The 24,637-nt window shown below is 37.9% G+C and overlaps 1 protein-coding gene across 7 annotated transcripts in view; it reads left to right on the top strand.

Annotated features, from left to right (window-relative positions):
* The window catches only part of scrib (scribble), an 884,084-nt gene that overhangs the window by 795,374 nt on the left and 64,073 nt on the right, over positions 1-24,637 (top strand). For 6 of the 7 annotated variants that reach the window (XM_067137118.2, XM_068225382.1, XM_068225383.1 and 3 more), the window contains 3 exons: positions 358-439; positions 524-634; positions 10,765-10,902. In XM_067137118.2, the coding sequence (XP_066993219.2) occupies positions 358-439; positions 524-634; positions 10,765-10,902 (331 nt within the window). The remainder of the gene's footprint in view (positions 1-357; positions 440-523; positions 635-10,764; positions 10,903-24,637) is intronic. The other variant, XR_011017587.1, reaches the window with a different exon arrangement.

Below are 24,637 nucleotides of genomic sequence, written 5' to 3' on the forward strand. Positions count from 1 at the left end.
CTTTTTTTATTTATTAACCTTGGTTTTCCCTTTACCGAGCGAGTTGGCTACATGGTTTGGTTCACGTAGTTGTGAAAAACTTGCTTTCTAGAAATAGTGATTCTAAATTCACTGTTAGCAGCCCTGAAAATGGCTTTCTGGGTTTTCTTATTTTTTACACCTTAATTAAATCTACAGTTGCTTCCTTTCCAGTCCTAGTCCTGTCCTATCGCATCATTGCCAAAAGACCTGTCTGTTTTGATTCGACATAAAATAAATAAAAACATTCCTGAGAGAAAGAGAGATTGTTCTTATTATAAATATTAAACAACTATTAATTTTATTTGAATATGTGCAAGCAATGTGAATTATTTCCAGACCACCACCTGCGCTTATCTCTATGGGCAGTGTGAGGACAGCTAAGGCAGAGCGTCGATTGAAGGCAAAATTACAGCAAGAGGTGAGTTAATAAGGATAGAACTTGGAGCTTTTTAATGTTAAAATTGTTCTTGTTGTCATAATGACTAATTTACCTGCTTTAAAGGGCTTGTTGACAGATGAGGATGAGCGAGAACTTTCACCGTCTGAGGAGAGGGCACGAAGAGCCGAGCAGAGGGCTGCTTGGAGACAAGCAAGGCTTAAATCATTGGAGCAGGTAATTTTTTCTTGCTGGCTTGAAAGAGAAGAAATTACAATGAAAACAAACAAACACTATAAGATATAGAGGGATAGTGTATGTATTGGATATCAGACTGCCAGTCTGATCTTTCTTCAGCTTATCTCGGGTATTTCTGGGGTCGCTGGAGCCTCCCAGGCTCATTTTGGTTTTGGCCAGGGGTTTAAGACCGGATGCCCTTCCTGATGCCACGTGATTCTTGAGATGAAAATCTTGACCCAGGATCGACCGGGATTCGAACCTCAGCATTTTGAGTGGGAAGCCAGCCGCTAGGCCACTGAGTTTATCATGCCCCCCCCCCCGGATATCAGATCATTAAAAAATGTCATACTCATGGTGTGATTTTTAACGCTGAGGTCAAAGAATAGCACACAGTGTTTTATGCATGTATTGTTGTATTATTTGCTTGTAAAAACATGAAACAAGTAGTTATTGTTATGTTAGAGAATTACACCATACACACATTGTTTATTTAGTGACACTGTTAAAGTATAGAAAGAAACAAACAAGTGTCATATCATGTCGTATACTGAAAGGAACATGAAAAGGAACAAGTACCATATTTTTCCGAATCCAAGATGACCCTGAATGCAAGGCGACCCCCACTTTTTCCTTCAAAAAATTAAATCAGGCTTTAAAAGGGCTTTGTGAAATCATAATTTTATTTGAGAAATAAACACACAAAAATATCTTGTAAATTCTACCTACTTCCCTAATTATTTTCATTAGACGACCCCCACTTTTTCCTTCAAAAAATTAAATCAGGCTTTAAAAGGGCTTTGTGAAATCATAATTTTATTTGAGAAATAAACACACAAAAATATCTTGTAAATTCTACCTACTTCCCTAATCATTTTCATTAGAGGTATCTGATACTGCCTTTGAAAGTTCAGGGAATTCCTCTTCGCAATCCTGCATTTGTATTGCATCTCTTGTTGCAGACCACTGAATGCCTTTCTTGTACATAGTATCTTTGTCTTCACGCCAGTGCTGAACATCGGCTTCAGTTATGCCGTATTTTCTTGTGGCTGCACAATTATTCTTTATTTCCACATATTTAATAACCATTAATGTAAAATTAGCATTGTAATATCGAAGAGAACCTGTTAAAAATTTGCCAGCAATACTTGTTCTTGTATTTTTTATGCACGTACCTCACAATTTTATCTTCAACTTCTTTAAAGCATCCTTGTTATGGTCCACTGAATGCATTTCCTGTACAGTACACATTTTTTAAGCTATCTTTGTCTCCATACTAATGCTGGACATTGGCTTTAGTTGTGCTCTATTTTCTTGCAGCTGCACAATTATTATTCATTTTCGCATGTTTAATAACCATTATCTTAAATTTGACATCATAATATTGACGAGAACCCATTGAGAATTTGCCGGCGATACCAGTTCCACGCATCTCTACAATACAACAATCCATCACGAAAATATCTCTGCTGTCTATAAAATGCTTACTTTCAGTAAATGTCAGGTACAGTAGACTGTTAGTAACCTTGACTATAATGGCCAGTATTTTTTTAATATTTACATTTCACATTTATATTATATCTCTCTATTTACTGAGATACAGAAGATGTGTTATAACTGTGTCACTGAGTAACCGTGGCCTTTCTAAGAATTTAATGGGTCGGATCTTTGCTATTCCAAATCAAATGACATTTTCTGCGCAGCTGGGGCTCAGAAGTACATTATGGTCAACCTTGCAAATTAGCTCAAGAGATTAGGCCTAATGTTTTGATGCCATTCTGCAGATTTGAGAAATATTTTTGTAGAAGCTAGTAGAATGTCATTCTGTCTTCACTATACACCAAGAACCATTAATGTTACACAGAGGCACTGTACAATCGACTGCCGCTGCTAGCAATGTATAATGACGCGGATGTTGGAGGTCAAGTTGTGTGCGCAGGGTGCTAAAGGGAAGCAGTTTTGTTACCGTGGTAGCTGCCAATGGTGTTGATTACCGTTACGTCGCAAATGCAAGATGACTTGATTTCTCACCTAAAATTCTGAGAAAAAAAACCATTGTCTTGGATTCGGAGAAATACGGTAATAAGATAAACACAGTGACAGCTCAGTGTAGGAAGAGGGTGCAATAGAAAGAGGAGACAAGGTCATGCATGAAAACGCAAAAGGACAAGGACAATTTGTACATCTTCATACTGTGCCATCTTCAAATTGATGGGCTCGCTCTTTATCATTCCATTTTTTCTACATCCATTTCCTACTATGTGAAAACAAGCAAGAGAATTACAGATGTAATTTCTTGTTTGTAAGAAATTTTTTCACTGACAATACTACACTGTAAATATAAAATATTATCAATGTGTAGCATATTAATCTTGGGGATATACTTATTGGCAAGGGTATCTGCTATCCCACATTGTACCAGCAGCTTGTGATAATGAACTCCTTTGGTAGATGTTATTCCCAAATGTAATGGCTGTTCATGACACGTGCACTTCACTGGAAGAAGACAAGTTTGTTGTTACTGAAATTCAGCAGTTGGACGTGTTGTGCAAGAGTCCAAGCATTCAGTTTTCCCAAATCATCATTTCACCCTTTCCAGCTGACACCATGTGGCGGCAAATATGGTTCCTCTCCACTTCGTCCTGTCTCTCTACCATTCCTCATGTTTCAGTCCAGGTTCCATTGTCCTATGCTGTTCTTCACACAGTCCATTCATCATAATCTTAGGCTTCCTCATCCTCTCTTTCCTGACTTTCTGTTGCTTGTCTTGGCAGTCTTCGTTCTTGCATCCATTTGACATGTCCTGTTCTGTTCCAGTTTATCACAGCTCTTTCCATATGACTTCATTTCTCAATCTTCCCCTCCTTGTCTTCTGTACTATACTCCTCAGGATTTTCATTTCAGCTGTCTGTATCTACTCTCTTATCTCTGAGTCATTATACAGGTTTCTGCTGCGTATGTCATTAGAGGTAAATACTATCCCTTGTACATTACCTCTGTAGCCTTCATTGGTATATTCCATACTAATCTCCATACCTAGTGGTAGAAGGCACACCCCAGTTTAATCCTTCAATTAATTTCCATATCCAGTCTTCCATTTTCTATCAGTCTACTTCCCAAGTATTTAAAGTGTTCTACTATTTCTAGTTCCTTTTCTCCAATTCTGATAGCTCTTTTTCCTTTTTTTAAAAATTGTTTTACTTCTTCCTCTCATCACCATTGTCTTGCTTTTCTCCACATTGATCCTCAATGTTCAATCTTAATGTTCAGTATATTCAGCTGTTGGTGTACGTTCTCCTTATCTTCTCCCCGGATCACATCATCATCATCATCATCATCATCATCATCATCATCATCATCATCCGCAAGCATCATTACAGAATCTATAAATTTGACCATATTAATGGTCTATATTGGTCCATATTGAGTACTTGCAGTGATAAACTTACTGCACTGAATAAACATGAGATAAAGAATCCACTTTGTCAATACTAATCAAGAAATGATATACAAAATGTTAAATACTCATCCTTCGTCGCCATAAGACCTATCTATGTCGGTGCGACGTAAAGCAACTAGCAAAAAAAAAAAATACTCATCCATGTTTTGAGAATGTATCATTCTCTCTTTCAGAGATAGCATTTCACAGTTTCAATCTTTATTTTAATAAATAGATATTCAATTATTATCATAACATTACTTAAAACAGTTGAAATATAGTTATTACATAGTATCTATTTTTTCATCTTCATAGATCTTAAACTAATAAAATGGCCCACTCAGATAACACTAAACACTTGTTCTTCTGAGACTGTGAATGCAAGTCAGCTGTGGTAACCAATGCAATAGGGTTGTTACTTCTTAACTCTTACTGGAAGATGTTTTGTTCTGAACCTTGATGTGGATGAAGGTCACAGATGCATTACTATATATATATATTTTTTAAACATATGAGTTTGCCAAAACAAGTTTTCTTCTGCTGAACTTTCATTCAGATTTAAGTCACTGTTACCTTTTTGTGACAAGTATATAAACTAATGATTTACTAATATAGAAAAGGACATGAAATTACTATACACAGTTCAGAAAGGCTTATGACACGGTTAGAAGAGAAGAGATATGGCAAGGGCTGAGTAGAATGGAATTGTCAAGAGAAATGCAATTCAGAATTAGAAACATGTATAACAAATTTCTGAACAAATAATAGATGGCAAAAAATCAGAATGGTTTAGAACAGAGGAGTTTGACAAGGAAGTGTACTTTCACCAGTGCTCTTCAATATAGTGATGGACAACATTATGAGGAAAGTTTGCCAAGGGTCAACAGCAAATGATATGAAAGTCATAGCATATGCAGATGATGTAATGTTATGGGAAGAAAATGAACAAAAAATTGGAAGAACAACTAAATAGTTGGCAGAGGGCAATTGAAGAAGCAGGCATGGAAATAAGTTTAACAAAAAGTGAGGTAATGAAAATCAGTAGAGAAAACAAAAATAATTAAGGATGTTAGGTGTAATGGAAAAATTCTTAAAGAAGTAGATGTTTTTAAATACGTAGGAAGTAAGCTGACTGGGAAAGGAAACATCAAGGAAGAAATTTCAGAGAGGATAGGAAATTGCTCAAAATTTTATTACTGTGTATCAGACATAATCAGAAATTGGAAAGTATCTACCAAAGCAAAAATCATGATATAAAAATCGTATTATTTGCCAATATTGACCTATGCAGCGGAATGTTGGACTTGGACAAAAAAAAAAATATCTGAGTAGGTTACAAGCGACAGAGATGCACTTTCTGCAAAGGATCTCGGGTAAAACAAGGAGGGGCAAGATAAGAAATGAAACCATACGAAACACTCTACAGATCAACCCTCTAAAAGAAACTATGAAGAGAAATAGGCTGAAATGGTTCAGCCACATCAAAAGAATGGGACAAGAAAGATTACCAAGAAGACCTCTGGAATGGACAAAATCTGGAAGAAGACCAATTGGAAGACCACTAACAAGATGGAGGGATGAGGTGGAGGATGACATAAATCAGAGTGGCAGACAGTGATGAACGATAGAATGTGGGGGGAAAAAGAGAAGATTGGAAGAGGATCTGTGAATGACCTGCATAAGCAGAAACATATCAGGAATAATAATAATAATAATAATAATAATAATAATAATAATTTCAGAAAGGAAATTACACAAGTATCTTGGAGAATTTGTTTATATACTTATTGCTTATAATTTTATTATCTGACTTCTATTTTCTAGAAATGTAGCCACCCATTCAATCACTCTTTTGTCTAGTCCAATAGTCCTCATTTTCATCAGTAATCTCCCATGATCTACCCTATCAAAAGCCTTGGATAAGTCAATAGCGACACAATCCATTTGACCTGAATCTAAATATCTGCTACCGGTATATCTTGCTGGCATCCTTCAAGTTGAGCCTCACTGGAATAACCTTTCCTAAACCCAAACTGCTTCCTATCAAACCAGTTAGTAAATTTGCAAACTGTGTAATAATCAGAAAGAATGCTTTCTCAGAGCTTACAAACAACACATGTCAAGCTGATTGGCCTGTAATTAACCGCTTCTTGTTCGTCACCCTTTCCCTTGTAATCTGGGACTTTTATTGCAACTCTTCATTCAGTTGGTGTCACTCCTTCAAACAGTAATCAGATAGGTATTTCAGGCATTGGGAAAAAGAATGTGAGCCACCATTTTGAGCCATTGCTGCTGCGCTACTGACACCAGCCAGGACTTGTTCAGATGGTTTATGATCGCTACATCATAGATCTGTTGCACACGTTTATATTTCGCTGCTGAATACGTTTACAGGAAAAGAAATAGGGAAACAATTTCTAGACGGTCTACATATTATCCTTGACCTCATTCAGAATTTCTATTTTTTTTCCGATTTTCTTCTTTCTTGATAGATAGATGAACATGTTTCTACCCTCAAACATGATTCACTATCATGTTGGTGTACTACATTGTGTCTTAAACCTCATCCCTACAAGTGTTCCACCATTTTGTTCATACTGCGTAAATCTCCCGTACTACAAGAATATCACTTGCTGAACCAACCAATTACAATAATTGTTGATAATCAAAAAGACTTGCGAGTGCATTTTGACAGTAAATTGTTGTTTGTCTCGCACATAAACAGGGTCACCTTACGTGCTATGTCACTCCTTGGTTTACTCTACAGGTTTTCTGGCATCACAGATGTAAATGCACTCGGAGCATTCTATGTTTCCTTATCTTACTGATTGTTGAATACGCCTCTCCAGTCTGGTCCATTTCTGCTTCTTCGTATCTCAGCCAGCTTGACCGTTGTACAATCTTTCTTCTGTGCAATCCTCAGAGCCAGGGTCCCTGCCTGTCACAACTTGAGCATTAACCAAGTACTTGGGAAACTAAAACTCAAAACTCTTTCTGCTCGGAGGAAAGTAGCTGACCTAATGCTGCTATACAAAGCAGCTAATGGTTTATTTAGGTCTCCAGAATTAGTTTCATTATATTCCCCCTCCACGTCCTATCCTCTCTTCTATATTCCTTATTTCCAGCTTTCTCTTACCCAAAGGTCCTTTTCTGTACGTCTTCCAGCAATGCTTAATACCTGACCTATCAACAAGAACCTTAATATCTTTGTATCGTATCCTTCCTTCTGTCGTGATAGTTCTCGCAAAACTTAATTTTCCTTCTTGTTCTTTCCTGACTCTTCTCTTGTACACAGTTCAAAAAAATTTGGGGAACATGTTTTATAACGTCTGGTATGTGAACGTTATTTTGGTAGATGGGGATTCAATGGTCCTACAACATACCTTGAGACCTTAGATACTCAGGATATATCAAATTAAAAGTTATAATCCATCTGTAGGCGTAGCCATACATTTAACTGTTGGGTAACCCCTCAAAACCAAGTGAATAGCGGTGCGTCCGTTTGTCGTTGTGAGGTACACAGACTACTGCGGTCATTTGAGCTTGTTGTACGTAAACCAGCACATCCCATGAGACATCTTAATGAGGCTCAAGTCGCAAGGGCAGTCACTTTGATTCAGGAAGGATGGCCTTTTCGTTGTGTTGCTGTGGATCTCACTGTCTCTCCGTCAGTCATTCACCGCTTGTGGAATCTCTACAATGAGACAGGCCAGTTCACAAGGAGGGTTAGACAAGGTCATGGACGTATGAAAACCCCACAGGATGACAGATATCTGACCATCTGTGCATTGTGGAGTCATTCAGCAACTGCCAGAGAACTGCAACAAAACCTTAGGAGGGTCACTGGAGTTACGGTGTCTGACCAGACAATAAGGAACAGGTTAAGAGAGGTGTCCTTACGACCCAGACGTCCTATTCAAGTGCCCCGTTTAATGCAGCAACATCGTGCAGCTCGCCTTCTGTTTGGACATACCCACGTCAACTGGCAACTTCGCCAATGGAGACCTCTGTTCACAGACGAGTCCAGATTTCCCCTGACACAACATGATGGACGTCAACGTGTATGGAGATGCCGTGGTGAGCAGTACATGCCAAATATTGTCCAGGAAGGCGACCGATTCGGGCAAGGTTCTGTGATGGTGTGGGGTGGCATCAGTATTGATGGCCATATGGATCTTGTGCTCGTCCATGGTAATCTTACCATTGCAGGGTACATCGAGCAGATACTGTTGCAGCTTCTGTTGGTTGCTGCATACAGTGTTGGCCCTGAATTCGTACTTGTGCACGACAATGCCAGGGCTCATGTAGTGTGCATCACCAGAGCTGTCTTGCGAGAACTGGACATTCAAGAGATGGAATGGCCAGCAGTGAGTTTCAACCTTAATCCCATCAAGCATGTGTGGGATAGGCTTGACAGAAGAGTTCATGGGCATCCTGTTCCTCCACAAACTCTCCAAGACCCCGAACAGGCTTTCATTGAAGAATGGGACCTGATATCACAACATGACCTCCATCGACTAACTGAGCATGCCACAAGGGTGCCAAGCTGTGATAAATGCTCGTGGAGGACATACACCATACTGAAGCTCTCCAATTGTGATAAAAATCCACCCTGACAGACTGTCCTCACTTTGTATTCGCCCCTATTTGGACATTTCCGCTTGTGTTCTGAAAATGAACGCGAAACCATCGATGTTCTTTAGTATACTTCAGCGGTAAAGAATAAATGTTTAGTTGGTAATATACCTGGGTGTGAGGTTATGTTTTGTGGAGCATACATGGCATACATTCAAAAACATGTTCCCCTAATTTTTTTTAACTCTGTATATAAGTGTATTTTTCCTTTCTTTATGTAAATATGTAAAAGATAGGATTGTGTCATTTTTATTGTGTATATTTGTGTCTTTGTAAATGTTCGTATATTTTTCATTTTAGATTAATAATTATTGTACATATCTTGGATCTTTGCAATTCGGCGTTATGGTGTTGCTCATCCTTAATAAACAAGCAAGCGAGCGAGCGCTGCCTCATCCCTGTAGGAATGGTCCTCGGTTGTTATACATTTCCCTAATAAAAAGAATCACCCTTATACGAGGGGCAGTCTGTGTGAGAAAAATATTCACTAAAACAAGACAACATTTAGAATGATTATTGTTTTCTGTTATTCTGCACAGTAGTGTGGTCACTTCAAAGGACCACTTCAAAATAGACAAACAAGTTGGGTAAGATGATTGTGTAGGTCCCTTGTACAGGTAATCAGAATCATATGAAAAGAGATAACATATAAATGAATAAATTAAAAAGTTAGAGACAAAAAAATATGAAAGCATATAAGTGCGAAAAAAATGTAACCATCATCATTTAAGTTAATGATGCACATACCTGAAGTTCCTTGGTATATTTTATGCTTTGTTATGCTATGGGCCTTAAATAGAATCAGCCACTCAGTACTATTTATTACATATTCATTATGCATAAATGTTTTGCTCTGTTTGGATGGCTGCTTCAGTGCATTCAATACTTGGATTCCTTAGGTCAACATTATAAATATTATTCAGTGATAAATTGTACACTTATATACAGTAGCTCAATTGTCATAATATAAACCACTCTACAGTGAGAAGTTATTCATAATAAGAGCCTTTCAAACAAATTGAAACTAAAAGTAGATAATACTTTCATGTCCTTTCAGTATCCAAGTAAAAAAATGAAATGAAATGGTGTATGGCTTTTAGTGCCGGGAGTGTCCAAGGACAAGTTCGGCTCGCCAGATGCAGGTCTTTTGATTTCACGCCCGTAGGCGACCTGCGTGTCGTGATGAGTATGAAATGATGATGAAGGCGACACATACACCCAGCCCCTGTGCCAACGAAATTAACCAATTAAGGTTAAAATTCCCGACCCTGCCGGGAATCGAACCCGGGACCCCTGTGACCAAAGGTCAGCACGCTAACCATTTAGCCATGGAGCCAAATTGCATGTATTAACTTAACCTCAAAGTTCAAAACTAAATATTTTAAATACTTACAGTAATTTTAAACTTGAAGAGTTTGTGGCTCTGCAAGTGACATCCATTAGGGTAACATTTGTAGTGTCTTACACTCCTTCATGTTTAATAGTTCATAAGTACTACCAATATTTAAATTAGACTTAAGCTTTGAACTTCAAGGTAAAGAAAATATGAACAATCTTGTGATTAGAATACTGAAAGGATTTGAAAGTATGGAGTAGTTCTTCATTTCAATATTTTTAAATTTAAATTTGTTGTTAAGACTTTTAATTTGAATAACTTTTCATTACAGGTATACAGTGTTTTCTATAGTATAATGAATGAGCTATAATGATATACCAAAATATTGTGCTATCATACTGTAATGTTGATCTAAAGAATCCAAGTAATACATTAACGAAGCCCATAAAATACAGCAGATTTGTGTGTAATGAATATTTAATAAACTGATAGAGTGAATGTTAGCTTTATTTAACATTATTAGTCAGTATGGTTTAATATGACTCTTTTTTTTATTGTATTATGGACCTTAAAAAAATGTATAACCGAGCTACTGTTATGAACTTATAAAAAATAATTCTACCTCTTGCCAGAAATATTTTAAAATTTTGTATTGACAATAAATAAATAAATAAATAAATAGAGTATTTGAATGTTTAACAGCCATTAATTTAATTTCAGGATGCATTACAAGCTCAAATGGTGATCAAGAAAATGAGTGAAATGATCGATACAAAACCTGAGAGTCGTGAGACTGGAGTACAGGCAGCTGTAGTGAATAATAATGGAACAGTCACAGATCAGGAGAATAATGTTGAGGTAAATTTTTTAATCAGTGTTGAAAGTTGATATGCTTGAATAATGTATTGCTAAATATCCAAAGTAAATGCATCTTTCAAATACTGGTCATGTGAAATAATAAATGCACCTGCATAAATCTTAATTCCCATTAATAAGAAAGAATTAAAAGCAGAATTAAATTGCTCAGCATTGGTGCCTTATTGCTTAACATTTTTATTTCAGACATTGTGTGCTTCAATATGTGATAAAACACATTATTCATGCACTTCTATAATAGCAAATCTCTCATTTGCTGCATTACTATGCATTTGTATACAAATTGTTGCTTTTTATCTTAAGTTCTGGACACATTTTTAATTATTCTGACTTAGATTAAATGCAGATACACACACTAGGGTAACATAGGCTCTCAGGTAAGATTTATAATCATTATAGGAATGGGCTTACCACACTCCTTAAAGCATCTTCAATGAATTGAGTAGCCTTAGCCTTGTTTTCTTATGACTAAGGTTTCATTCTTTACAGGTAAACATTTGAAATGTTGAAAACTCTTTGTTGGTTCATCATCTTTTTTCCAACTTCAGTTACCAGCTTGTGGTAAACAAGCATATGTTCCTTCTGTTTTTATATATTTCCTTCAATATCAGTACAAAGATTTCATTCTTTATCGAAGTAGGTCTATTTCCATGCTGTTCTGCTGTTATCCATTCACATCATGAACCCTTTCCACGTTCCCACTGAGTTAGTTGGCTGCATGTTATGGATCGTGTAGCTTTAAGTTTGCATTCCATAGATGGCATGGTTTAGCATGGTTTCTCCATTTTCACACATGGTAAAGGCTGAGACTGCACTTTAAAATAAGGCCAGAGGTGTTTCCTTCCAGGTCTGGACCCTTTCTGTCCCTATCATTACTGAAAACACATATATGAGTTGTTACATCTTTAAAACACTAGCAAAAAGAACAAGAAAAGGTAAAAGATGTGTATTTCTGTATAAAATCAACTGGAAGAACCTTGATACTCACTTATTTCCTGCTTTCTTTATGTACAGTCTTTCGTTTTCATATTCGTCTTATTCATCGTTCTTATAAATTTAATTTATGCTACTTGTCCTTGTCGAATAGGATACATATTTCCAAATCATAAATGATTATAAGCAGAAAGTACAATACAGTAAAACTTCTTTTATACGTTTCACACTTACACGTTTTGTACACTTGTACATGTTTTTCAGCGGTCCCGACAAAATCCTATATGTATTACGGAGAGTTATTTAATTTATACATTTTTTTTGCTTACACCTTCAGTTCTTGAAGGCAAAATGCTTCATTTATACGTTTACGATGGTTTCAGTCTTCAAAATTGCAAGAAATATTTTAAACACAAACTTATGACTCGCACTGTACTTTTTCTTGGAAATCATACTTCTACACGCATGTTTGGTAGCGTGAGTGACCTGGAAGCTATTTTTGAGCATACTCTTCAGTGTTCTGTGCTTCCGGTGTGACCAAGTTATAATTAGCATCTTGAGATTCTTGATTAGTGAACATGGGTGAAAGAAAGTCAACGAGCATTACGATTGCTGAAAAGTGACATAATTTGAGTGTAGTGAAGGAACGTGATAACATGAAACGAGTTGAAATTGCTAAAAAATTGTGGATTGCTCCATTTACCTTAAATATGATTGTAGCCAAGGCTGCATAAATTGAAGAACGCGCGCATGTGTTAGCTGTGTTAGGGGACCCACATTCAGGGCTGAAAATACAAATGCCTGGAAGATGGTTCGTTACATTGGTTCAGGCAACATAGGGCAGAAGGCATTTCAATCAGCGGACCAATGCTTTGCGAAAAGGCAAATGAACTAGCGATGAGACTTGATGTAGAAGATTTTAGTGCTTTGTTGGGCTGGCTACACAAATTTAAGGTTAGACACGGTATCGGCAGTCATAATGTGGGGAAAGTAGAAGTGTCGATGTCAAGACTGCAAGATTAAAAACAAAATCGTTTCAAAGAACTGACATCCTGATTCGCTCCTAAGGACATTTTCAGTGTGAATGAAACAGGCCTCTTTTTAAATGTTATGCCTAGATGTTCAAGGGCATTCGTAGGGGAAAAATGTCACGGCGGGAAATAAAGCAAACAACACATAACAGTTCTGTTATGTGCAAATAGTTACAGAAGTAAAAAACTGCCTCCACTGACAATCGGCAATTTTTTCAAAACCGAGTTGTTTTAAAAACGTTGCTACACTCCCCACAAAATACACCAGCAATAAGAAATCCTGGGTCATTACGAAAGTTTTTGAAGACTGGCTTCGAAGCATAGACTCCAAAATGGGAGCGAAAGGTCGTAAGATCCTATTGTTTGTGGATCAATGCCCAGCACATCCTCCTATTACTTCTTATCTGAAGAATGTGACTGGAATTTTCCCCCGCGAATTGACGAGCGAGCTGCAGCTGCTCGATCTTGGAAAGTTGCATTATCATAAGATGCTGGTGCAACACACAATCAGATGTGTAAATGTTTCAAAGAAGGACGAAATGAAGATCAACATATTACAGCTATGATTTTTCTCATTTATTTCCTTGTTTTGTATGTTTATTCATGTTTCTGTGAAATATTTGCCCTAGGACTTCTCACAGTACCATGCATTAAGAGCCGTTCCACACTAGGCAACAGGAATCGGCTACCAGCCGCCCGTGCTTGTGAAACATTATTTTAAATGGAGCTCTTCACACAGGGCTACTCTGTCTCGGCGACCGACCTTCAAGTAGTTCACTCACGCCACCGACGGCCAAGGCAGATTTCGCAACCCGACTGGTGACAGGCTGTTAAACCAATATAAATAGTCCGTTATTGGACATTATAAATTTTCCAGCTAACTCATTCTCGTTTCTCAAGCATTCATGGACCATATGTGAGCACTAAAATACAAGTAGTAGTAATCAATTGGCCTAGACTGCTTACCTGGGGTGTTTCTAGATCCAGGATTTATGACAGTAAAGTCAATTGCAGAAAAAACTTGCTCAGGAGGCATGACCGTAGACCACGTTGTTACTATAGGTTGCTGTACGGCAGGCTTGTCATCGCTTTCACTTTCCAATATTTGATGCAGAGTAATAGCTGATAAACACTCCAAATCCCACTTTAAATCTGTTGTTTCATTTTCAGTATCCTCAAAGTCAGATCAGTCACTTTCATCATCCAACAAATTTTGCACTACTTCACCAGTAATTTTCTGTAATGATGCCATATTTAGACACACTGTACTTTATGCATATAAATCAAATAATAATAATATTTACAAAAGTAAATAACTTTCACTGAACAGAAACCTACAAAATATTATGAAATGGAAGGTCTGTTTACAAACACTACAGCTATGGTGCGCAAACAGATGGTCGGAATTCAGCACTCATTTATTTCCGTGAAATTGCTCCCAAAGAGGTTACATCTATGAATGAAACTTAACTCACGGCTACTGTGGACATCGAGAAGAACAAAAAGTAGATTGTTATGACGTCTGTTGAAGAATTGTGGAAATTATGTGGAGAAATACGAACATGTCAAGTACTCAACAGTGCCACAACAGCTGGGACCAAAGTGTCGATTATTCGACAGTTGCCAGTTCTATGTTCAATAGCTCCTCAACACATGCTTGGTGATAAAATTAAAACATTAATATTTTAAAACAGTATTAAGCTTTATCAGCATTTGTATATTTCTAAGACGACGCACACCTATAGTTGATCCAACATAGATGTAATCGATTCATAATTCACATAGTTCCTACTCTTAAATGCAATAGTATAATATTCTTTGAAAACAATTGTGTATCAAGTAGAGCAACAATTATATGTCAGCATTTTCGCCACCTGGTAATGGAACAAAGTCTCGGAATTGTATAGTAGAGTAAATCAATTAATAAAACTTGTGGCTGGTAACAGTTTTTATTATTTCATGAGGAATAGTTAATTATGCTTTCTGTGGTGTTTGTCATTTGATTATGAAAGTAGGGTGCTTTCTCTGACTTAATTAGTACCGTGTATCTTGTCAAAAAGTATCCGTGAAGTTGATGTTTTTATTTGAAGAATTTGATTCTAATTTGGTTCCATCATGAAATGTCTTTGAACTTAGGTCTTTTCTATCCTATTTGTTTTTCTAGTATTAAGCTCATATTCTGTGAACTGGTCGTCCAAAGTAGTTACATGCTCCTTCTAGGACATTGGGTACACAGTCATTTTCTGTAATGGATTTTATTTTCTGGTTTCAGAGACTAAATGCTGGAATAATTTAAAGTTTAGGTAGAATACTGGTATTACATAATAACTACTGTATATATACCCATAATTGTGGGAACAGGTAAAATACATCCAATACTGGTATTTTCATACCGTTATATAAATAGTAAAGACTGGGGGCAGATTTAATCATAAAGAAACACTTTCGTCGCAGAATGAATTCATATGTTACAAAGAGATCAGAATACAAATTTGCACTAATGAGCCCAATCGCACTAAGCCAAACCGGTGGGGGCGCATCCTGAATGTTAAGTAAGGAAAATAAATGTTTAATTGTAAGTTGAAGAGCCTAGTGTCTCAGTTTTCATTTGTTTGCGTGTGCCTTCACAACCACATCGGGACCGCATGGCTGGACGTCGTGTGCACGTATTCTTGAGTGCAGTGATAACAGACAACAACGCTTACCGTGAATTAGTCCTGATTATCAAGCTATCCTCTATTACATTACTGCAAGGAGGAGAAAGTATGTACTTAAATAATGAAAACAGTTCGTCAAGACACCAAAATACCATACATCTCGCAAAACCCTTAAGATAACTTTTGTCAGCGTTTCGGCATTATGGCTACCAAAGAATTCTCTAACTGTAAGCGTACGTAACATGGTGGTTTGATTGTTAATGAAAAAATGAATATTGATACCCAAGAAAGAATGATCCATATGAGTTACAGCATCCACTTTCAGAAATACCATTTTCTTGCTTATCTCATGACGGATGATCCCCAATTCCCTGTTAATAATATGTTCACGAATTCCATGAGAACTAATACTGCTCCTTGCATGAGCATCCAAGAGAATTGAATTGTTGATATTACGGAAGGCTAAATCTTCTAGCGGTGCAAGTGGTCTGCTGTGAACAGTGACCAAACTTGTCAATACCTCTGCTTTACTTTTCTTTGCATTGAATTTGTTGTGAATTTCTGATTATCTTTTAAGACTATTCTTTTCTATTTGAATTGTCATGAACTTGTCTAGATGTGTGTTGTTCAGATGTGCTTCCAAATTGCTCCCATGATAGGCCTAGAAATAAATTAGTCTATGTAAGGTTCACTTTAGTATTGTTCTATTCTCGGGAATTATCCATTATCCATTAATTTAGTTTTTTTAAATTCTTTTTTTATTTATTATTATTATTATTTTTTATTCGAATTGAGCCTCTATGAACTGCGTGTTAACAACCAATCTCATTTTTAGTGTCTGTGTCTTGCTTGTCTGCCGGCTTTGACATCCTGCCAGTATTTTTTGAGGCCGTCGATGAGCGCTTTCTTCTGCTCCTCTGGTAAAGAGCCCCTCCGTCTTCTGGGTTCTGTCTCCACTATGAAACCCTGATAGCTTTTCATCATCCTTCTGAAACTAACCCTGTCATTGATTTCATCCTCCATAATGCCCACCTCTCTCAGATCTTTATCACATTCTTGGAACCATCTCAACTTAGATGCTTTTGGTTTTAGAAAATTCCAGATTTTCTTTGTGAGCCGGTCATTATTTATACGGAAGATGTGCCCATAAAACAGCAATCTACCGGGCGAGTTTGCCGTGCGGTTAGAGGCGCGCGGCTGTGAGCTTGCATCCGGGAGGTAGTGGGTTGGAATCCCACTGGTGGCAGCCCTGAAGATGGTTTTCCGTGGTTTCCCATTTTCGCACCAGGCAAATACTGGGGCTGTACCTTAATTAAGGCCATGGCTGCTTCCTTCCAACTCCTAGGCCTATCCCATTGTCATCATAAGACCTATCTGTGTTGGTGCGATGTAAAGCCACTAGGGAAAAATCCAGCATTCTAATTGCTGTTGTTATCGGTTCCATCTTGCTGTATACTTCTTTATTGGATTTCAGTCAAATCTGCCCGTCAACCCATCTGTTTCCTAAGATCTTCCGTAGTAGCCTGCGTTCTGTTTTAAGTAGTTGATTGACTAGTCCTTTTTCATTCAAACACAGGATCTCTGAAACATATAAGCCTTCTGGTCTAACAACAGTGCTGTAATGTCTTAATTTGACTCCGAAACTCAGCATTTTCTTATTATAGATGTTTTTAGTCAATTGGAACACTCGCTCTAATTTCTGGATGCAGATATTGGTCGCTTCTTGTTCTAGCCCATTCTCTTGGATTACTTCACCCAGGTACTTGAACTTCTTGACTCTTCCAATCTTTCCATGGTCTGTTAACATCCATTCTGGACCATCACTGATGTTCGTCATGTATTTCGTCTTCTCCAAGGAGATTTGTAGTCTTACTTTCTCTGCTGTTTCTTTATCTTACTGATTGCTGAACTGATGTTGTTGGCAAATATGGCTAAGTCATCCGCGAAAGCCAGACAGTCAGCATACACTTCTTTGTGTTTGGGGCCTACACCACCAATCTGGGCCCAGTATTTGAGAAGCCAGGCTCTGCGTGTCACAAGTCAGGATTAAGGGCAAGTGATAGAAGAGTAACACCTCTTTAAAAAAACCTTGGTCCAACTGACCCGGCTGGTAGTACCTCGTAAGGGCCTCAACCAGGGTTATGGTGAAGGGGGTCAAGTTTTTTTTTCTTTACGTCGCACTGACACAGATAGGTCTTGTAGCGACGATGGGACAGGAAAGCTTGTATTCAGGAGATACAAGAGTTTGAATCCCACCGTTGGCAGCTCTAAAGATTGTTTTCCGTGATCGCACATTTTTACACCAGGCAAATGCCAGGGCTGTACCTTAATGAAGGCCACGGCCGCTACCTTCCCAATCCTAGCCCTTTCCCATCCATCCATCGCTGAAAACCTTTGATGTGTTAGTGCGACATTAAATAAGTAGAAGTGGATGAAAAACTCCTTTTATCTAGTCTTCTGTAATCCTCTCCTCTTTCCAGATGACTGATTACCATGCAGATCTGGCTCTCCAGAAGCCCTCATCATATATGTGCTGCCAACAAACCCAGTGACTTTTCTGTGGTTCTGTCTGCATATCCAGCCATGTTACAAGTTGTTGCACAGTTTTGTTCTGTAGTCATTGCTGTTATTAATTTCAGCATCTCCAATCAGCTATATGCTGAAATGCGTTTTTCTTCCACAAAATTTTCAGATCTTGTTCCCTGTACAAGGATGTTTATATGTTCTCTCCTTTATTATTAACTAACTTCAGATTTTATGAACTGTGTTCCTTGATTTTTGGTTGTAAATTTGTTCTTATTGCTATTATTGTCCTCATTGTTACAATTGTTCCTGCATTCTTGTGCCACGTTGCACATATCAGCATGTCCACATGCTTATTGACCACAACAAAAATAACTTTATAAACTTGTGTGAGTTGGAATGTGCAAAGTGCATGGAGTGGTGGTGGTGGTGGTGGTGGTGATATTTCTTTAGCATCTCTTCAAACTTAACATACAGTGGGGTATTGGAATTTTTCATGTCGGAGTTGTTTAACATGCCAGAAGCCAACATCATCTCGCATTTTAATCATCTCTCTATCAAAATCAGACCCTCCATCTCAAGAACAGAAGTTCAGCATGGAATTTTGACTATCCATTTTAAAATCAAACAGTTCTTTTATATGCATTTCCATCTTTACTCCAGTATGTGAATTCTTTCTGTTTTGTTCTAACATGAGATATACTGTATTTTTGATTTCTTTGTAGTTATATTCTTTCTAAACTCATTTCTTTAAAATTGCTACAGATCCTTTAGCCAAACTCCTGAAAGCTGTTTCTCTTTCCATGCCCCCTTGAGCAGTCTATATGCTTGTAATTTAGACTGCATTTCGAAGACATTACAACTGAATGGTGTAGTCACTGGCTTATTATACGAGGTTTGTCCGGAAAATACGTATAAAAGTTGAACAATAACTTTATTTGACAATTATTCAGGTATTACAATATGGTCTCCCTCTCCCTGAGACAAGATGCTCTGCCAACGCCGTTTCCACTGTTGATAACATTGTTGAAAGTCTTCAGTTGTGATGCTGTTCAGTTGCCGTGTCGTTTCTCCCTTGATGGCTTCCACATCACCCAACTGCCGCCCCCGAAGCACCATTTTGCATTTCGGGAACAGGAAGAAGTCACAAGGGGCTAAATCGGGTGAATAAGGTGGGTGGTCTGTCACGGTGATTGAGCTTCGGGCCAAAAACTCACGCACAACGAGCGACGTGTGAGCAGGCGCATTGTCGTGATGAAGGATTGTCTCCGTAAACTTGTTGCAAACACTCAAAAATCTCACGGCCATTCTTACCTAGTTTGGCAAGAAACTTGATGTTGATGCGCTGTTCCTCAATCAGAGAGAGCTCCATACCAACGGCAGGTGAATACGGGTAACTTTCAACAAGCAGCCGCACACTGCTACTGACACGCAGAGCTCTCCGACTCAAACTGAGCGTTGAGAAGATTGGCGACAACAGCAGTGCCACCTGGCAGCGCCTCCACGATACGTGATCGTCACCCCGACGGATTTATACGTATTTTCCGGACAAACCTCGTAAGGGCTGCTGCGGTTTATATCGCGACCAATATACATCAGATTTTTAAAAATGGAATATCAAACCTTGTAGTTTTCAGATTCCATATAAAACTGGACCTCCCATAGTGGTGATCAAGGCATCAACAGTCACATGAAATTAGAAGCTTGCTGCTGGATTTGCATGTATTCCCACAATTACCCTGCATTCATTTTTTTAACTGCCAGTTCCACCTGTCTATTTCAACTCCTCTGGTGGTCAGGCAGCCTTCTTTTGTAATTATTGTATTGCCTCACATTTAATAAGTAATAGTTCATTTTATGTCTTTTTATATCCTGTACTCTTGATAGTATAACTCCAGGTTTGTGCTCTTTAAATCTAGAGTTAAAGTTTTCTCTCTTCCTTTTTTTTAAAAAAAATAAAATATTTTAGCATAATAGTTCCGTTACACAGCTCAGATCATCTCTTATTTCTGTGGCATGTAGTTGCAGTTAGTACGGTTTGTACAACTGAATATCATATATTATAAGGAATGTGAAGCAGCACCAAGGCGAAGGAATAGTTGCAAATATAAAGTAATATTGCGTACTGTTATCCAACAAAAATCAATATTAAAACATGGCCTCGACCGTAATCAGACTGTCTCACTGTCAGAACGAAACGGTACCAAAAAACTAGTGGAAATATGCTAAAGAGCTTCACAAACTCCATGATACACACCGACGACAATTTTTGGCAAGTTAATAGAAGAAAAAGGCTAAGAAATACAGAATAACTATACAAGTGAACAAAGACCACCAATAAAACATTATCCCAAACCCACCAGGGGCAAAGAAAGAATAATACAAATAACCTAGGAATAGCTGAATAAGTATTCGAAGAGTAAGAAAAAGAATAGATATGGGTTAGTGATAGACAAAACAGGGAAGGGAGGGGAAGGAGGAATCTTTCAGGCTGCTTTAATCGTAATAAAGTCAATTTTGGACGCACACATTTCGTCACTAAAACAAACGAGTTCTTAATGTGTAAGCACCTCTGACGTTTGTCCATGATAAAGTTTCATCACCAAAATTTTGATCACAACTTGAAAAAAGAGTTTGCAGTTTTCCAGCTTGAATTCATAGGCCGTCAAGTCTTTTAAATTTTGAATGGAAACACGAGTATAAATAGGTAGTATGATTTTTGCTCACCCAGCAGTCTGTAAAGTTGTCAAAGTAGTATGCCCAAAAAAATTAAAAACAACGCAACGGACCAGCCGCTTGCGTAGCGTAGCACTCTCTCTCTCCACTCTAAAACATACTGATGAATGTCTGACCGGCGATCAGAGACAGGAGCAGGCTTATATACTCGTGGCAGGGCAAGTCCAGAATTTACGAGAGCAGAGACTGGCGAGGCAAGTCCAGAAGTTACGAGGACAGAGTGTACATCATAGTGACGTAGCGGCGAGCTGATGGGAACGGAGAGTAGCACCGTTGGTGTTGGGCTGGGCGAGCATGATGACGACGTAGGAGTAGCACCAGTTGAGGGGCGAAGTAGGCAGACGGTAAAAATATATGGAGAGCCTTTGAAGTTGTAGAGTGTGCATAACATTTCAGAGTAAACAATTCCTAAGTATTCTTTTTTCTGCAGGGGAGGTTCATTCCACATTTTTTTTTTTTTTTTTTGTCACCTTGGTGTGTCTCTCTTGTTGTTATACCTTTCCTTATATTCAACAATGCCTTTATTGGTATGCTGATAAATGCACTCCTATATTTCTATTCATCATTCCCAGTCTTCATCTTTGGTTTTAGTTGTCTTGCTGTAGTTCCTTAACAGTTCCTGCCAGTACATGCTTATTTGTCAGAGTCCATACTTCTTTCTTGTAAAACAGACCACTTACTTGCAGCTTTTGCTATCACTTTTCTGTGGTCATCACTAAAGCCTTCTTCAGGCATTTATGTGATATCCATCTGTTCTTTGTGATTTGTATTTCCCATCAACATGTAGTCAGTCAGTCAGTCAAGGTTCACCATCTGTACCAGATAAACTTCTGACTACATTTTTCCTTAAAGCATGCATTCTAAATAATCAGCTGTTTCCTCTGACAAAAATCTTAAATACATAGATACATAAAATGCTCATGAACAAGAACCACAAGGACAAAGAGAGGAATTGGATATATATTCAGCTGAAATCATTCAGGAGAAGATTACAAGACTCTAGTTCTTAATATGTCATTTGCGGAAAATTGCTCTTTAAAATTACATGCAGTATGTTAGTGCATGAAGATTTTGTAATTAAAAATTCAACGTACTGAAACTTTACTACAATTTCATTTCCAAGCATCCTTATCATATGCTTCAATTTCTTATTTACTTCCCAAGCTTAAAATAGTTATTAATAGAGCCCTATTTTAAGCACTAATAGGTTAGAATGCAAATTTATTTGGTGAGTAGAAAGTGGCATTTACCCTGCTTTGTGGATATGTTATAGGGCGTTGTATATATTTTAGGGCTTCTAATGAACTAAATCCCTGATATATATATATACACAAATCTCGTAGCAGAACTCTCATGCAGGTTGAAATAAACTCTCTACTCATTAAATTTTACATCCTAACCTATTAGTGCTTAAAAATCCAGGCTCTAGTCATTAATGAACAGAAGAGGTAAAGTCATATGTTTCCTTATATTTTGTTGTTAGAGGTCTTTGCTGTCTTTATTAAAGAATCCCCAATGATATATTTGAATTTAAGTAATACCATATTCCCATGATGGATGTGCATGAATGTTGTATGTTACAGCTCAACAATTTCTCCTTCAGTAGGTCTACTACTTGGATGAAGGCAACTGGGATGATTGTGAATTTGTTGTGTCTCATGCTAGTAAGGTCTTGTTCTGAAGTACAGTATATAGGTTTTCTGTAGGTTCATTCTAAGTAAAATCTGCAGTTCCGGAAAAGGCAATTATTTTCTGTAATATGAAAGTGTACAACGAAAGGGAGGTATGAATTTTTTATCTTGATCCTCAATTTGTTTACCTTTGATATATTCAGATTCCCAGGGAAGTATTTTGTTTGCTTAAGACTTCACAAAAGTAGATTGGAATATCTACCTTATCGTGCCAGTCACCATTGTGCTCTACACCGAAAACTCCTCCCTCTAGTTCCTCAGATGTTGAATTCATATCATCACTGAGTTCTAAATATTGTTGATGTATTCTCTCAGGATGGACAATCAATTTACATAATAATTTTGTTATATATATAGAATATGTGCGAAAGTTATGGTCATAAATAGAATTTTCTAATGAATTTTTTCCTAAAGATAGTGGAATGTAAATTATGCAATACAGTAGAAGTCCGTTATAGCGAGAATTCATAACAGCGAAAAATTCACTCGCTATAGCGGATTGTCGTTATATCCGAATTTTGTATAAAAGTCGGAAAACCCATACACGTTAAAATTCGATATGAAATGGCAATCAGTTTGTTCAAAACTTGCGTTTCCGCAGATGATATCCACACTAACGGCTTACTTGTTATTTTTCTAAATTCCCCCACTTTTTCCTTCAAAAAATTTTAATCTGACTCAAAAAGTATTTTGTAAAATCATATGAATGCTTTTGTTGTACAGTAGGGCTACGCATTTCAGACTATGTTTAGATGCCGAACATTGGCTTTCATCATGTCGTAATGTTTTTTGCAGCTGCTCAATTATCCTTTATTACCTCGGGTTTAACGACCATTAACTTATAATTGGCATAATAATACCGAAGAGAACCCGTTGAAAATTTGCCGGCAATACCTATACCATGCGGCTCTGCAATATGGCGATCCATCAGGAAATTATTCTTGCTGTCCATAAAACTGTTACTTTTACTCAGACCGAGCTCGATAGCTGCAGTCGCTTAAGTGCGGCCAGTATCCAGTATTCGGGAGATAGTAGGTTCGAACCCCACTGTCGGCAGCCCTGAAACTGGTTTTCCGTGGTTTCCCATTTTCACACCAGGCAAATGCTGGGGCTGTACTTTAATTAAGGCCACGGCCGCTTCCTTCCCACTTCTAGCCCTTTCCTGTCCCATCGTCACCATAAGACCTATCTGTGTCGGTGCGACGTAAAGCAACGTAAAAAATAAAAACTTTTACTCAGCTTCAGATATAACCGGCTACCACTACACACAAGTCTCGCTTGCCGCCTAGCAATGTATAGGTCGAATCGAGGACGTTGAAAGTCGACGAACGAGTTTATTGCGCCATGATATAGCCATTCCGCCCTTGTGATTTTCGTACACATACCTCACAATTTCATCTTCGACTTCTTTAAAGCGTCCTTGTTGCGGACCACTGAATGCATTTTTTGTACAGTACGCATTTTTTAGCTCTTTGTCTTCACGCTAATGCCAAATATTGGCTTTAGTTAGGCCTATGCCGTATTTTCTTGTGGTGGCGCAATTACTTTACATTTCCAAGTATTTAATAACCATTAACTTAAAATTGGCATCATACTATCGAGGAGAACCCGTTGAAAATTTGCCGGCAACACCTTTTCCACGTATCTTTACAATACGACTCTCCATCACGAAAATATTCCTGCTGTCTATAAAACTTAATTTTACTAAGCGTCAAGTACAATAGACGCGTTATAACTCTGCCACTGAGTAGCCGGCCTGTCTAAGAATTCGAAGGCTCGCATGTTTTGATGCCATTCTGCAGATTTGAGAAACGTTTTCGTAGAGGCTAATAGAACGTCGTTCTCTCTTCACTATTTCCCTAGATCCACTGACGTTACACACAGGCACTGTTCGCGGCTAACGATGTATAAGAAAGAGGCAGTCATTTATTGTCAATGAGTTTTGTGTGTGCGTGCGCATGTGGGGGGGAAAAGAAGCAGCGTAGTTACCACGGTAGTTGCCATTGGTATCCATTAACTTACTGTTAGGCCGCGAATGCAAGACAACCCTTGAGTTTTCGCATGCGATTCTGAGAGAAAAAAACATCGTCTTGGATTCGGAGAAATACGGTATCGCTCCAGAGGTTTCTGTGGCAAACACTTCAGT

Source organism: Anabrus simplex, chromosome 1 (genome assembly GCF_040414725.1).
Source record: "Anabrus simplex isolate iqAnaSimp1 chromosome 1, ASM4041472v1, whole genome shotgun sequence".
Lineage (NCBI taxonomy): Eukaryota > Metazoa > Arthropoda > Insecta > Orthoptera > Tettigoniidae > Anabrus > Anabrus simplex.